General features: G+C 33.2%; 1 protein-coding gene and 1 non-coding gene across 13 annotated transcripts in view; one reads left to right on the top strand and one right to left on the bottom strand.

Annotated features, from left to right (window-relative positions):
• Window positions 1–431: 431 nt before the first annotated feature.
• The window catches only part of RBM26 (RNA binding motif protein 26), a 109131-nt gene continuing 92158 nt past the window's right edge, over window positions 432–17404 (bottom strand). For 3 of the 12 annotated variants that reach the window (XM_075563504.1, XM_075563503.1, XM_075563500.1), the window contains exons 21-24: window positions 10775–10888; window positions 8133–9260; window positions 7465–7523; window positions 436–3343 (exon numbers count right to left, since the gene is read on the bottom strand). In XM_075563504.1, coding sequence (XP_075419619.1) covers window positions 9171–9260; window positions 10775–10888 — 204 coding nt within the window. In that variant the 3' untranslated portion in view covers window positions 436–3343; window positions 7465–7523; window positions 8133–9170. Of the gene's footprint in view, window positions 3344–7464; window positions 7524–8132; window positions 9261–10774; window positions 10889–11447; window positions 11506–17404 lie in introns of those variants that run through there. The other 9 variants (XM_075563502.1, XM_075563495.1, XM_075563499.1 and 6 more) reach the window with 8 other exon arrangements.
• On the top strand, window positions 2451–2557 carry LOC142461900 (U6 spliceosomal RNA). Its single transcript, XR_012787069.1, has one exon. It is a non-coding gene; the product is annotated as a U6 spliceosomal RNA (small nuclear RNA).

The following is a 17404-nucleotide window of genomic DNA, read 5'->3' on the forward strand; positions in this document are numbered from 1 at the left end:
TTTAAGATCAGAATGATTTGTTTATATCACTCATGATCAAGAGAATTTTGGATCCCAAATGAAGAAAAAGTACCCAGCTGTAGAGGCAGTTGTTTAGAAGTAGGGTAGTGAGAATTTGTGGATGTGAGAAAAGGAGTCAGGCACTATGGTAATAACATGTGGAGGTGCCAAGGCCGACTGAGAACATCTGAAAGCAGAATTCAGGGTAGAAATCAGAAGAGGCAAAGTAAAGCCATTTCTTTGTATAACATTTCTAGACATCTCAATTATGTAATGCCTAAGGACGATTTATTTTTCTCTCTAGTTTTCAATTAAAATAACTGATCCAAGATGCAGGACAATTTTACAAAATTAATATGAGTTTTTAATAAGACTATTTTATTTTAAAGTTTTCAAAGTATAAAAATAATAAACATTATGGATATTTAACAAACCAAATAACATAATTCAACTACATATAATAAAAATGCTGTCAACCCCACATAAACATGTATTATAATACACATTCTAAGCATACAAGAGTAATTTTCTAGTTCAAGTTTTACCTTTGGCAGTTCAAGTTTTAATACCTTAAAAAAAAAAAGCTTCTACAGCTTAACCAATTACTTTCTCTCCAAAGAGCAGGGAATTTTTCTCCCATGCCAACACATATTCATGAAATGGGATATTTCTGGGCAGGGCTATTAAAGTATGAAAAAAGCTGGAACAAACAAGACAAGAAAAGACTCCTTTGGTGTATTTAGATTCTACAATCTACAGAAAATTGAAATCAAGTAAACCACATATTAAAGGAAGTTTTGTGCCAGACATTATGTTCTGAATTGCATCAGAATCTAAACAGGGTTCAGGATCTGAGAATCTAAAGTAAACATTTACGCAAGTTTGGCTGATACTTACAAAATGGACTCTTTAAGAACAATCACTATGGCACGGGAATGAAGTCTTAAGGACAAAACAAAAATTCGATGTACACATCAGTGTAGAACTTTCACATGCACGTAATGCACCTGCTTTATAATTCATCTAATGTGTTATCTATGTTTGAGTTATTCTACCACATTTTGAGTGTAAAAAAGGGGGAAATTTAAAGGAGTAAAGGACTACATCATATTTTGAGACTAGAACAAGGTTTCTATTTGAAATGTGGGTAACCAAGTCATGCTGAATTTGTTACTTTTTTTATTCTAGCCAAATTAACACCCTTTCTTCTAATCAAATGAGGTGATGATAGACTGAAAGAACTCTATTTTCTTTTTGGTCAGCTGGGCATAGATTAATAGTTTTCTTTTATGACTATATCTTAAAATTATAAGGTGTTTTCTATGGACTTGCCCCTTTCTGTAATTCACCACATCCCTTCATAATTACGCTGCAAGATTAGAGTAAGCCACAAGTCTAGTTAAGTTTTAGACAAGTGGTCTATAGCACCAATGTCTTTTTATTACAACATTTGAGAGGGGGAGCATCACTTTAAACTATTATTTATCTTGTAAACCAGACCAAAATCATTCAGGTGACCTGTATTTTGAGCATAAATATAAATTCTATATTAAAAAATACACATACACACACAGACTGCCTAGGGCAGCTAACAGTGTAAAATATATGTATGTAAAAAAATATAAAGATCTAGAAAAGATTTCCATAATGTACTCATGCACAGGGGTAAACTGCTTCATTAAATTACACAAGTGGTTCTGTACAGTTATTTACCCAATGTTCCACGTGAATCATATGCAAGGAAATGGAATAATGATTATTTTAATCAACAAGTGGGAATTTAAATAAACAAATGAGTTACTGGATCTCACAGAAATTTTCAAAAGGCACAATCATCTTCTGAAAACTCTAATAAGCATCTTGACTGTGGTTCCCACTGGCATAATCAATTCGGTTTTGCTGTAATTTAAAAGAAAGCCAGCAAACAAGCTGACCCAAAGTCAATGATGGTGGGGGCAAGTGGTCCATGCCACATCCATTAGTCAATCAAAATGGTTAACAGCAAGCACTGTATCTTTAGAAGATGTTCTTGGAGTTTTTGACATAGCAACAGAACCATTATACGGACAAAGATTCTTTCCTTGTAAAGTATTGAAAAGTCTGAAAAAATACCAACTCTCTGTAGCTATTCACTAGTTTATAAACATGAACCCAAAGTGTCAAATTTTAAAAATGTCTTGGGACAGAGTCATAATGATGTTTAACTTTCCAAAAGGCATACTTTTCCTTTGTGCCAAGTCTACGTTAACTGTGACATGGCCAATACAGCTAATTTACACTGTGACTGCAGGTTCACTGGAACCTTTTTCATTTTTCATGAGAAAGCTGCAAGAAAAGCGTGTTTGTAGAATAGGCAACTTTGCAAAAAGAGCACTGCTGGATGAAAATAAAATAAATCAAAATCAATTTGAATAAAGTACAATTTGGACTTAGTATGAAAGAAAACTTCCGTGCTCGCTTCGGCAGCATATATACTAGAATTGGAATGATACAGAGAAGATTAGCATGGCCCGTGTGCAAGGATGACACGCAAATTCGTGAAGCATTTCATATTTTTTAGGAAAAAAAGAAAACTCTGATTTCTCATATATTTCATAAGAACCTATAAGAAATACCAAAGAATTAATTTTGTAAAAACTTTTTTATAGTGTCTATTATAAAAGAAACAGGATGAATTTGTAAGATGTGATTTAATCAGTCTTTATAAATATTTATAGACCATATTGTTTATTAATAATTTGGACATATTATTTTTAAAACTACAGTCTTGAACAATATTAGACATACAATACTATTTCCTTTTGCTTTTCATATGCAGAATAAGTATGCTATTGTAGTATATAAAAAGTATTTTATCATTTGCTCAAAATTATTTTAAGGATTGTTGTAACCCTCCACATATACTCTAAAATCAAATTTATGCTTAACATTCTAATTCCTTTCTTCATTCTAAATTATTCCTGGTAATGAGCATGTATCAATGTTTAAAGGTTTCCTGGACACAATTCTGAATGAGCTAAGATGAACTTACATTAGGAAACAAAGGGGTCATGTTCTTTCCTAAATGTTTACGAACTAATGGGCCATCAAGTGATGGGAGGAAAATATTTAGATTAAGGTCAAAATACACGCTCTAGTACACCTCTGGATTCCTATATACCCTTAAGGAATTGCAACTATATAATGTTAATTATAGTACATGTAAACATCTATTCAAACTGGTAAAAAGGCAAACATAAAATGAAAGGATGATATTATAAAAGTTGGGCTTGTCTCCCACACAGGAACACTTCCTTGTTGTTGTAGTCACAAAGCTAATTCAGGTAATGATGATCTCTCTCTGCTGGAAAAAGAGAAGATTATTAAAAAAAAATTCACATCACATTAAAAATTCACCAACTTTTTCTACACTAAAAACAAACAAACAAACTCAAATCTACTAAAAAAATACCTGAAATAGAGTTGGAGACAATTTACACAAAGATTTAGGGTTAACGTGATTGTAAGAAAACGTCTCTGCATCACGTTTTCTTTAAACATTAAAATCTGCAAAAAATCATACCACTACCACATAGCTGTGTACTAAAGTTTTGGCTAGAAATTTATTAACTGAATATAGATTGTCAATCTTCATAAGATGGGTAAGCAAAGTTACTTTTAAGAAATCATAAATTCCAAGATAATATAAATAACGGAATAGTTTTCTTAAGTTTCCCGAAAGATTCCAAAGTAACTACAAGTTATGCCTAATATCCTTAAGAATAAAATGATAATCATTTTATTCTTTACTCAAATTATTTAACACAATTTGACAGAGAAGTCAGCAACAGAAACAAAAAGGAACACACTGAAATAAGACAGAGACTAGCACTAAAAGGAAGTCCAATGTTTGGAATGATAAGAAGATGAGTGAATGGGTGAAAGAAAAGAAAGGAGTTAGGAAGGGCAAGTTTAAGTTGATACAAAACAGCAATTTTTTTTTTAAAAAAAGCTTTCAATTACACTAAATAATGATCACACGAATACTGATAAACTGTAAGGAAAGTATTTATCAAGTTAGAAATTTTCTATTTAACAAGTAAAAACAATGTCATTAGAAATTATTGAGAATGTCAGTCAAGTTCACTGATTTTTCTTTCCTCTCATAGGAAATCACCCTGATATACAGACTTCAAAGTAACTAGCTAATTCAAGAAGTTAACTACTAGACAAGAAGTTTCTGAGATGTGAAAGAAAGAAATCCTTTCTGCCTTAAAATATACACTGTGATTTACTTCTAGATGAAATTTCTATCTTTAACTGAGAAGGTTTACTAAGGACAGAAAAAGAGATCACTAAGTGAATTTAATTGCCCAGCGTTTCATGCAGGGTGCATTTGTTTTAAAAGGCTAACATAAATACTTGAGTATAAGCCGAGCTTTTCAGCCTATTTTTTAATGCAGTTTCTGTGGTAATATTAGGTGCCTCGGAGGATATTCGGGTCAGTTTATACTCAAGTATATATACGGTAATTGAACTTTTAAGAGAAGAAAACACCTGATGCTTCTAATAAATTTTAGAAGGGCCGTAACAATTTTCTATAGTTACACATCTACATGATGTGTACGAGGGGGAAAATACTAATTGATAAGCTTTTAGAATACTCTAAATTATCTATTAATAGTTCAACACACTAAACAAGTAACTGTTCCTTTCTTTTTATAACCCTTACAGCTACTGCCTACTGTTTCAAGTTCCCAGGAAGGGCAGAAATGAAGTCACAAACAGTTCTAGCAACAAGAAATATCTTTCAGATTAGCTCAGCCATACTTTCTACCAGTAATGTGCTAAACTCTTATCTTTATTATTAAACTATTGGCTGTTACCTCTGATTACAATAAAACAAAAGCTATGGGATACTCTGTCATTCATATAAGCATATTTTCATTAAATACATTTGAGTATCAGTTAAATACTTATTTTTAAAATTTACATTCATTCAGTAAATAAAACATTATTGAGATAGAAAATATTTGGTGAAAAATATAAAATGACAAGTTAACCACCCCTTGAGGTAATCCTAATCGATCTTTTAACCAGGAAAATATCCCTCAACTATTTTCTATTAAAAATGAATACATACACATTGTCTTCAAATTCTTTCCCACATCCAACTCACTTCTACAGCGGCCAGACCTGTACTAAATCATTGATAGAACTCGTTGAGAGCTATAGAATTTTAAAAATGTGTTTGGTGGTAGAAAAGCATAAAATAAACCAAAATAAAACAGAGGATACTTAATTGCATAATGATGGGAGAATTGACTGCATCTCAATTATAAATACTTATATGTATTTTTGAGACTTTCAATTTAGAAATAAAAATTAGAAAATGGAAGTGCTATTGAATGCACTTATGGACATGGTTAGGTTCCAAGACCACCAGATCATTATGGAAAACGAAGGATGGCAACATCAGATCACAAAATGATAACTTTCATTACATGACAGCCAAATCTCATTACTACAAAACTGTCAAATCAATGTGGTTCATGGCCCAACCTGATATATAATCCTAAGCATCAGAGCCAGGATTAATCTTGCCTTGCACCTTGGCATTCATTACTGCTAGACATGCATCATTAGTGCACAAAAGATATAGAATTTTCACTATTATCATAAATGCAAAATGTCAAATAACAAGAGAGCTGATAAGTGAGGAGTACATAAAAATTAACCTAAATTATATAGGATACATATAATTGATGCTGGCAAATGCAAGCATTAAAGGAACACAATATACACAATTACACCGACATTTTATGAGTCATAGCAAAATCAAAGTTGTTTCTGTTGATATGACAAATAGCAATAGGAACAAGAGACAATCAGTTTAGATATACTGTTTTAGCTATAATACTAACATACCACATCAAGGAAATTATAAAAGTAAAATGTATCTTAGAACATGTTTCAGTGTTTCCCAAAGTGGGCAATACTGTCCCATGGGAGTGCTGAAGCAATCCAGGGGCGTGCAAAGGCAGATACCTATCCTGGAAAATGGGCTTTATATAGTACAAAAGTGTTTAATTACAGGGGCAATGAGTAATGTTTTCTCCAAAAAGGAGGTAATAAGCCAAGTAAGTTTGGAAACGTTTGATGTAGCTCACTTTCTTACAAGATACGGAAAGGTTATTTTAGGAAACTTGTCTGTGGCCACAGTCAGTGATAGAGCTCGAACCGAGAGCAAAGTCTATATAAAAAAACCTTACTGGAAAATGTTAAAAACAACACAAAAAAAAACAACCTTACAGGATAGATGACATTGGCTCCTAGCATTTCTATTCTTATACATTGATAGAAAGCAAAAGACTATTTTACACTTGAAACTAACACTCAAATTCCACTATGCATGGGTGTACACTTCCAGAAGTACTTGTACTACACCACTGGTAAGAAAATACACTATCAATTGTTTAGCAAAATAGTCTCAGTGACTGAAAAAAAAAAAAAGACTTTCAAGAGATAGAAAAATTGATAAGAATTAACAAGGGAGGTAAATTGTCACTCCTTTATTGGAGATTCAAATATGCATTCATTCGGTAATTCATACAATACACATCTGAGTGCACATGACTAGCCAGGTTTTGTGATTAGCATTAGAGAGAAAAAGATGAATAAGACATGGTCCCCAATCCTTGAGGAGCTTGTAATCTACTGGGAAGACAGACGTATGAACCAGATAAATTATATTACAATGTAAATATTATAACAGAAATATGAACAAAAGTGCTGTATTTAAAGGGAGGGTGATAACAGTATGAACTTGCGAGTAGCCAAGAAGTTGAACTTTGTACAGTATCTCTCAAGCATAAACTATCACATTGACACAGTCTCATGCTTATTCAGGAATTAAGGAGGTATGCGAGATAGAGTTGAAATTGAAATCAGAAAGCTTGTGTTCGGAATTTAATCCTCCGATGAACTAGCTGTGACTTTGAGCAAGTCACTAAGCTGCTACTGACTTAAGGTCCTGCATTTGCATAAGAGGAACAAGTACTTGTAAGGGATACTTAAGGTTTATATGAGAACACATCACAGTACATGTAGAGCACTACACATTTATCGACAGAATAATTAAAACAAAATTTATCAGCAAAATTACATAATTCTAATTAAATATAATTATGACTCTAACGAATATTGCTAATGTTAATCCCCATACTTTGAGGCAAACTAAAAACACACTTTTCTTCTGATTCCTTCAGACACATAGCTTAAGACAGTCTTCAGTTTTATGATATTAATATTTAAGATCAGAAAACTGATTTGCTATTTATGAATTTAATTTACACAGTAGGTATTTCAGTTAATTAAAAGGGAATTTTATATTTTTAAAATATCAAGCTAAAATATACTAATCAAAATAAAAAATCAACATGAAGATTTAACTGGCCTTTGAAAGATTGACTTTCTTTATAATACCTGTTTGGTGTAAAGAGAAGCAACGTGAGCCTCTGCCAATTTGGCACCTTTCACGACTACTAAAAAGAAAAGAAAACACACTTACCTAATAAATCAGAATAGCACACAGTCAACATACAATATAGATCTAAGGATAGTAAAAAATTTTGAGTGAAGTCACTATTTGCCATCTGATACTGGATTTTAAAAATTTCAATATTAACTTATGCACCAACTGCCTGTCAAAATATTCCTATTACCACAAAAAAATATATGCAACTGTATGTGGGGGTGGGAGGGTCGGGGTGGGGGGGGACATGACACAGATAACAGCATGTACTAAGTAGTCCAAAGGCAGGAGACTATGGTGGTGGTGTTGACGACATTATATTTTGCAGTGAGGATCTCAATCTGAAGGATGATGACTTTAGAAATCTGACTAATTATGTAATCACTATCATTTAAGGATAGGCAGAAATACTTATAGCCATAATGGTGAATTTTAAGAGGTAAATATGTATCCACCCACCCCCTCATACTACAAAAACCACTTAATTCCTGGAAACTGCTGTATTCACTTTCAACCAGAATGTTGACTTGTCAGAAAAAGAACAGTATTTCTGCACTGTCAACAACTTTCATACAAGTATAGGAAATGCACACTTAAAATATCACACCGGAACACTTACCAAACAGTGTTTTCCTAAAGCAGTATTTACAGTACATTTCTTTATTCATACATCTTCAAATGGTCATGTTTCTTTCATACATCCAAAGTGTAATGTGATGTTTTCTTATTCCTCAAATGTTAGTTCTACTTGAAGTCTGCTTCCAAACTAATCAGCCTGTTTTTAAATCTTAAGACATCTGTTGAAAGTTTATAAGATCAAACCAAACTAAAGTGGTATAAATTTTAAACAATGGATTGTACATTATAGAAAAGGTACCAGTAACCATTATTATTAAGAGTGAATTAGTGATTATAGCTCCTTTTGTGATAATTGGGGGAGAGGGTAGATTGCCATCTGGAACGGTCTTTTTTTTTTTTTTCTTTTTTTGAAAAAGCAAAGAATATTGTCTTTTTTATCATCTTTTTTTCCTTTTTTTTTTAAAGAGACCATTCCACTTTATTTTAACATCTGAATGCATAATGACTCATATGCAAAGCAGTCATACACCATTATCATTTAAACCCATAAGGTAAAATACACACACAGATTCAATTAAAGGCTAATACATAGTAAAGCCTAAGCATACTACTATGTAATATTATGAATACATAACTTGGGAGACTTTAGTTAGAATACTATGTTATCTATTCATTTTTGAAAACATTCATTAAGATTTTAAATGCAAATTCATTCCTCATTTAGAGTAAAACAAAACCTTGTAAATTATAACAAATATTGGTCTTAAGTTTTTAGACCTATTCATTAAATTACAAAGAATCCAAAGAATTCTGTAACGTTCAGTAGAAGTATGTAATAAAAACATTGCATATGTTTCTAGTGTGATGTCTTAGCAATTGTTTACTGAAATAAAATGCAAACATTAATCTTCCAAAATACAGGAGCAGAAGGTAGTTTTCTTCTCTTTTGTCTATTTGTGAAATCCATCTTCATCACAATTTACCAAAAATTGTTTTTACAAATATGTCAAAGTACATTAGATAAAACTAATGAAACACAGGGAGAGTTCTAGCATATGCAGATCAGTGATCAGTCAAATCATCTTCTCCAAGAACGAGATTCAGTGTCGTCTTCTTCTTCATCATCATCTTGAAGTAATGAGTCATCCACCAAAGACTCTTCCTGAAACTTTAGTTTAAAATGTATTTAGGAATTTACCCCAAGGAAAAAAGAAAAGAAAAAGAAAAAAAGTTGACACTTTAAAATACTGATCTCTCTCTTAACAAGGTCGAATATGAAAGGTATTTCTATAATTTCAACATATAAGAAACAAAGCAACCTTAATCACTCAATGGTTTCTCTGTAGTGTCTGTTCTATTGCTTACATGAAAACAAGGACTAATGAAAGAGTAAAAAGTCTTTATATATGCCTTTTCTCCTGGCTCTGAAATTATGCCCTCTACTATACAGCCAAGATGCTGTCCCAAAACTTCATTGTTTAAAGAAAACATGGTCATCTTCCCTGAATTGCTCCATCTAACCTTGAAAACTAAATGAGCCAAAAATTTATTCTACCAAAACGTATATTCTTTTCTGCTGAATATACCATTTTCTTTTATAACATTCTTTTCTACTTTCCATCCCTTTCATAGAAATCGGCTGCTTTTTCAAACTTTTCAAAATACCTAATACCCGGAGCTCTCCTGCTTTTCTCCCCATTCAATTCAAACTCATGGAAGGACAAAGGTATAATCTAAAATATAAAATGACAAATCATGTATGTGAGTTTCAAAGTATACACTTTATTTTTGCATTAGACTATAAATATGTATAACAGTCTTGAAATGTCCTTCAAAGAAAATTATGTGCTATTATGAAAATCTAAGATAGATAAAACACGAACTCATTTCCCTACCTGTATTTCTCGAGTGTTCTGCCTGCCTCACTGGCTGGCCTATATGTCCACACCTCTCAGTATCAAGCTAATTTCTGTTGCCTAAGATAATTAACCAGTTGACATCTTTCCTTAAGTTCATCCGTCTAAAATGTTATAGATAGCTATTTTATCACTAAGGACCCACCTCACTGTCATAACTCCTTCAAGATTCTTCTGGACAAAAACCAAAGCACACTTTCCTCAGGGTTCCCACAGCACATTGTTCAAATCTTTGTTCAGTATATAATTCTGCCTTTTATTATAGCATTTTCTGTATATCTGCTATCATCCCTTCTGTTCAGATTATAAGTTCCTTATTGATAGGGACCGTGTCTTATTCATTTTTGAGCCTATCATAGTACCTAACGTATAGCAGGCATTCACTCTATTGAACTGAAAGCATGAAAAGTAAAATATAGGAAAGCTAAATGTTAAAAAACAATTGAGTAAATCCGATACTCTAAAATTTTAAATGTCATACAAGTTTTCCTGTGAAGCAAAAATCTAATGAATAATTACTGTCATCTAAGAGTAAGTGAAAACTAAGATTAATGTGATTTCATATATTCTCTTTAGATAAGCAATTTACCACGAGTTTCATTAGTCTAGAAAATTTAAAGTTGACTACATTTATCTGCCACTCCCTGCTTGGAATATGGCTCAGAAATAAAGCTTTATATTAAAATCACAATTGTAAAAACCACACTGTATATAAGAATAGAAATTAAAGGCTAAAAATAAATGAAAAAACAAACAAAAAACATACTTCCTCTTCATCAGGTTCAGCTTCTTCTATTTCAGCAGTTGAAGTATTAGTTATTGGTTTATTCCATGCCAGTTTTAGGTCCTGTCCTTTGAAACGAGCTCCATGAACTGCAGCCTAAAATAAAATTATTGCAGTAAAGGACATTAATAGCTTCTGAAAATGCATGTTCTAGTTCCTAATATGTAAATTAAAAATTCTGTTAAGTGAAGGCAGCCATCTATTCTTTTGCTCTGTGGTTATATATCTCTCAATTTACAACATTACTACAATATACAATTTAGTTTTTCATGACAGTTTATTACCAGCCTCCCAAAAAAGACAACCACTGAGATGATGCCAACTCAAGAGTCCCTGTAGGCACTGACTACTAACCTCAAGGTCAGCAGTTCGAACCCACCAGTTGTTCCACAGGAAAAAGACAAAGCTCTTTGCTTCCACATAGGTCGACAGCATCAGACACCCAAAGGAACAGTTCCATTCTATCCTACAGGGTATAACCCAGTTCCTAAAATTAACCACAACAATTCACTGCCATAAAATAAATTCTGACGCATAGTAACCCCGTAGGGCAAAGTAGAACTGCCCCCTTGGGGTTTCTGAGGCTGCAAATCTTCACAGGAGAAGAAACTTTATCTTTCTCCTTTGGAGTGGCTGGTGGATCCAAACTACTGACCTTGCAATTAGCAGCCCAACATGTTATCCACCACACCATCAAAGCTGGTTGGAAATTCCTTTAAAAATAAAACAAGAACAATGTCGTGTAATTGAGTAGAGCTATTTCACTACTGGCTAATATTTAATCAGACACATGTCTATATGTTTAAAATACAGTGAGAACAATTATTGAAGACAGCAATCCCAGGGTTCTCAAAATTCTGGCTGTGATATTTAAATCAAAATCTAACTTATAATTTGTATGATAAATGTAGGTTTTTTTGCTAATTCACAAATTATTTATTAATGTAAAATAATTACATATTGTAAAGTTTTACCTACAAATTACATCCAATAATTACAAGTGCCAGAAAATTGTCGAGTACTCACTTTACCAACAAAAACAGCTCAATGTGAGGAATGTTAAAGGAAAAAAAGCACACACTCAAAATATCATCTCCTCTACTGAAAAATATAGTATATCCTACAAAGCTCCTATTACTGACAATGATAAAACTTAAACTTAAGGAATAGTCAAATCTAGGAACCTGCTACAATGTGGCTAGTTTGGAAATATGCATTCATATTAAGTAACATTAACTAAAATAAATCAATGCTACCAACAATGAAACAATTCATAGTCATAAAAGATTTATAGCAGAAATTCAAAGCAATATGAAATATAGAAACAATTACATGTTCACATGAGTTGTGTGATGTGATACTGAAGTCCCTAGATATAAAATTCAAATCTAAACATATACATTTATGAAAATGCAACTCAAAAGTTTTCAGTCCATGGGTACATCACAATGTCTTCAATGTCTTACAACTAAAAAAATTAAGGAATCTGATACTTAAGAAACAACACATTTTAAAATATACCTATTCATAAAAGGATATTACAACTTGAAACAATTCAGTCAAAAAGAAAGCAAAAAATGTTGCGTCTTCCAGTTAAATTCTTCACAAAAATTTGGCACAAGTTTCTTCACATTTATAATTTCTATCTTAAAATTATTTACAGAGGAATTTTTTAACTAGTTGCATTTTAAAAATTAATTTGAGTCATTAAAACATTCAACTAATAGTGTGCAACTTTTAAAAATGATGGAGCGTTTAACTTTTCTTACAATTTAGGTGAAGGTTTATATAACAGATCATATTTTACCTTCAACTATTTCCAACATATTGTTTTAACCCATACATTTCAATTCCCTCAATGTACCACTGATTATGTTACTTTCTTCTAGTGATTCCTGTATCCATCTATGGTGGAACATTGGTTTCTTTGCCCTACATTATTCCAATTGACCTTGGCGTGTCCCCTAAGGCTATGGTCCCGAGCCCCTAGGCTTAGAACTTCTGAACTTTTTTTTTTTAAGACAAATTTATTCAAGAGAACTACAAATTTCTAAGATGATGGTAATAGACATCATTTATATTCTATCATTACTTTCATTTCAACCAAAGTAGGCCAACTCATAATCGATAAACACAATAGTTCAAGAAATCAGTATTTCAAGAAAGCAACAGATTTTTAAGGAATGTCTTTTGAATACTTTAAAGTATTTCAAGATTTTCAGGCCATGTGATATATAAAATTAATTACCTACTAATCTATGAAACAGCCATTATTATATGAAAACTATGGAAAAGTTCAGAAAATATTAATGTGTATAATATAATTCCACGTATTCCATCTGGAGAAGTCCATGTATACAGTTGCCTTTCTTGTCTTTGAAAAAGGTGTTTGCGATAAAGTACTTCATCTTGCAAAATTCTATCATGGAATCTCTAGATTCATTACTATCACCAACACATTAATCCCACCTAGTTTTCCTTCCTCTTTGTTTCCAACTTTTGCATTCCAATCAGCAATCTTTATCAATGCACCATGACTGTGTTTGATCAATTTCAGACTAAAGAGATTGGTAAAATTCTTCAATTTCTTCATCAGTAGCTCTAGTAGTTGCTATGCAAATGGCTGTATTGACTGGATTTCCGTGAATTCAGATAGATGTTATCCTATCACTATATATTAAAGAACAACACTGTACTTCAAGATAGACCTTGGGATGTCCTTTTTGACAACAAATGCAATCCTATTCTTCCTAAATCTGTCATTCCTGCATGATTCACAATGGTGAACACCAGTACATTTCAATTTACTAACACCTAGGATATTGCTCTTATGTGTTTGATTTCAATTTTGATGACTTCCAATTTTCCTAGATTTACACTTTGTACATTCCAAATTCCAATTATAAATAGATGTACGTAGCTGCTGCTTCTCATTTTGAATCATGCCCTCTCAGCAAATGATGGTCCCAAAGGCTTTATTTCCACAGACTTTATTCCATCACGCCATTATACAAATAAACAAGGATTGCAATCTTCAGTATGGAATACAACTCAATACAAAGAAAACAAAAATCCTTACAACTCTCGACCAATGGGTAATATGATAAATGGAGAAAAGATGGAAATTATCAAGGGTTTCATCTCGCTTGGATCATAATCAATGCTCATGGAAGTAGGAGTTAAGAGATCAAACAACAAATTGTATTGGTAAAATCTGCTGCACAAGACCTCTTCAGAGTACTGAAAAGCAAGGATGTAATACTGAGGATTAAAGTAAACTACCCCAGGCCTTGGCATTTTCCATTGCTTCATATGCGTATGAAAGTTGGACAATGAATCAGGAACACGGAAGAAGAATCAACACAGTTGAATGATGGAGCAGGTGGAATACGGAAAGTACCTTGAACAAATCTGCACTGGAAGATATACAGATGTACTTGAGAGGTAAGGACAGTGCGAATTCATCTCCCACACTTTGAACATGGTATCACAAGAGCCTAGTCCCTTCTTGGGAAAGGAGAGGGTCAGTGAAAAAGGGACGGCTGCAACAATGGGATTAAACATAAGGACAATCGTGACCACGGCGCAGGACCTGGTGACCTTTCGTTATGACTCGATGGCACCTGACAATAGCAACATGTGTACACGGTATGTATACGAAAACATATTTGACCGATTTTAAAAAATGCTAATAAGACAGATTTCTTTGCCTACATCAATAAATCTGATACTTTTAAAAAGTGGCTATGTATATTAAATACCTATTAAATCATTTCCTTATATGCAGATAGAAGCAACCTGTCCTGTCTGACTGGTTTGACACTCTAGTAGAACAAAAGGTGGCCAATTTTCAAGATGTGGTTTGCTCGTAAGCAATCCTGTGACACTGTCCTTAGGTGGTGAGCTAAATACAGTGTTAGCTGTTTGGCGCCACCAGCTAGTTGTTCCTTGGGAGAAACATGAGGTTGTCGAATTCCCACGAAGATTTTTGGTCTCAGAAACCCTAACGAGGAATTCCACTTGTTTCAACAGGGTCCTTATGAGTTGCAGATAGCAGTGGATTTTATCTGCTTGTATTCTTCTAAGTGATGTAGTGTTTTGTCATATTTATGGCAAACAAATAAGTTCTCATTTATCAAGTCGAATACACACTGGTTAAACTTTTGTATTGTGTCGACATTCTCATGATTTCCATTTTGGTTATTCTCCATCCATTAATCTAGCTTCCCTGAGACTCCCTTGCTTTCTCATTTTTGCTCTAGGGTACACGTTGACCATTTGGTCTCACATAAGTGATTTCTTTTCTTTTAAACACCGAAGCACAGTACTCATGGGTGACCATTTAATTTGCATAAGCTGATCTGTTACTTAATTTAAAGATGGCCTCTGGGAGACAATTCAGTTCAAAACTTCCAAGGCGCTTTTCAGGGAAATCCTCTTGGAGAGTCCTTTACTCTCTACAAGTCAAGTAAAGATGGCCTTTTGTTAAGAATGTGAGTTTTGTTTTACATTTTTCTCCCATTCTTTATATAATGATCTATTGTGTCCCTAGTCTATTTATTTCTGTTATAGTAAATAAGTTTTAAATTTAAATGCGCTCAAATTTATCAACCCCTTCCTGTATGGTGTCTGAATATTGTACATGCCCAGAAAAGCCTTTTTCACATTAAGGTTATTGAAAATATTCCCATTCTCATTGTAGTATTAAGCAATTTCTTAAGTATTGAGAAATTAAAATTTTGATCTAACGAGTTTATTTTTACATAAAAATATAAAATGGGTACACCAAACCAATGGCCATCAGGTAAATTGTGACTCAATAGCATAGAGTTAACAGCAGTTATAAAATAAGTAGTAAAAAGCATCCCTAGGATCCAGATTGTAACCTTTAACCTTTGCCCTATCAAAGGAGTTAAAGCTCTTCAGAAAAATGGCCAAACTCAGGAATGGAAGTAAAAAGTTTAAGATGCGCCTAAAACATTTTCATACCAGAAAGAGAGGGAGGAATCAAGAGATCCCTAGGGGTCATGACAAAAGGATTAAGCAGCCATTTTATAGAATCTCCCATTAGCAAAAGATAGAGCAAAATGAGTACCAATAACTGGAAGCGATAAATTCATATCCATGAAATATTTAAATTTATGAGGTCATGATTCTACCATATCAATCAGCATCAAAGTATGAGCCCTGTTTAGATACTTATTCATAAAAGTATGAAGATTTTATCAGAAAATCATGTAAGATTTTAAAAGCCATGAAATATTTGTCACTTTTAAGTGTAGTAACAGTATTGAGTCATTTGTTTTTAAGCCTTGATGGTACGGTTTGGTTAAGCACGGGACTGCAAGCGCAACGTCAGCAATGCAAATACACCAGCTGTTCACAGGAAAAAGTTAGGCTGTCTGCTCCCGTAAGGGTGTCCATCACCTCAGAGACCCATATGGACTCCTCTGACTCACTGTGGGGGCCTGATCACTCAAAGATGGACAATGAAATCTCTACAGATACAATGACACAACGACCGAGATAGCTCTAAAATAATAAAAAAAATAGGGAGATATGTGAGGAAGGAATAGGAAAAAATGATGAAGTCGATAATTGCTGAAACTAGGTGATGAACTTACGGGGAGTTGAGTTATAATTCTACTTACATACAGGTTTGAAAGTTCTATACTAACAAGTGTGAAAAGAAAGTGCGTTTCAAAGCTAAGGCATTTTATTTATAAACTTGTCACCAGCCGTATGGCTACTTACTCTTGGCACATATTCACCCAAGTTTGTAGCAAACTATTAAGGAAATCAGTGCAGATAAACAAGAAGAACATTAAAGACTGAAGATCTGAAAACAAATGATGATAATGAAAAAAATTATGTTGTAGGATCTACATCTTATATGGAAAATGGCTCAGGGAACTACTAAATTTGAAATAAACTGGGACAAGTGAAGGTAAACAGATTTGCTCAGGCCCTGAATGGTTTATATAGACGGTTGCATTTCACAGACATATCTCACCATGTAGAGAAGCTCTGTAGAACTAGTGTTGTTTCAAAACACCACGGGGTAAACGTACACTAAGGGAAGAGCCATCGCAGAAGGGTTAAGCTGCAATCCCAGTAGATCGTACAATGGTAGTTCAACTAATGAAAGAACTAATCTGTAAGGCTAAAGGAGCAATGACCACAGGATAGCGTCCAGAGTATCCAATGGTGCTAGACGAAATGATGAACTATAAACAACATGTACATTTGGTTTTACTTTACAGGAATAGACTTCATTTAACTCTTGGGTTTAAAACAACTAATGACTCTCTCTTCAGCTTCAGATCTACGATTATTAATTCTTGTTAGCACAGTGCTCACCAAATAGCAATACTTATAACTAAGTAAATCAGTAAAAACATGAAAAACAAAACTGCCATGTATATAATTTTTCCTCACACTGAAATCTATACCTATTTTTCTTGCTCTAAATTTACTCTCTTACTCAGTGAGACTCAGCAATGTCTGGTGGTTAATGGTATACAATCTCCTACAGACTCAAACCACTGTTATTTTTTGTGTCTAAAGAATGACTATTTTATCAGAAAACTTCTATAGGTTGTTTGATTAAAA

This window comes from Tenrec ecaudatus, chromosome 11, assembly GCF_050624435.1.
Source record: "Tenrec ecaudatus isolate mTenEca1 chromosome 11, mTenEca1.hap1, whole genome shotgun sequence".
Lineage (NCBI taxonomy): Eukaryota > Metazoa > Chordata > Mammalia > Afrosoricida > Tenrecidae > Tenrec > Tenrec ecaudatus.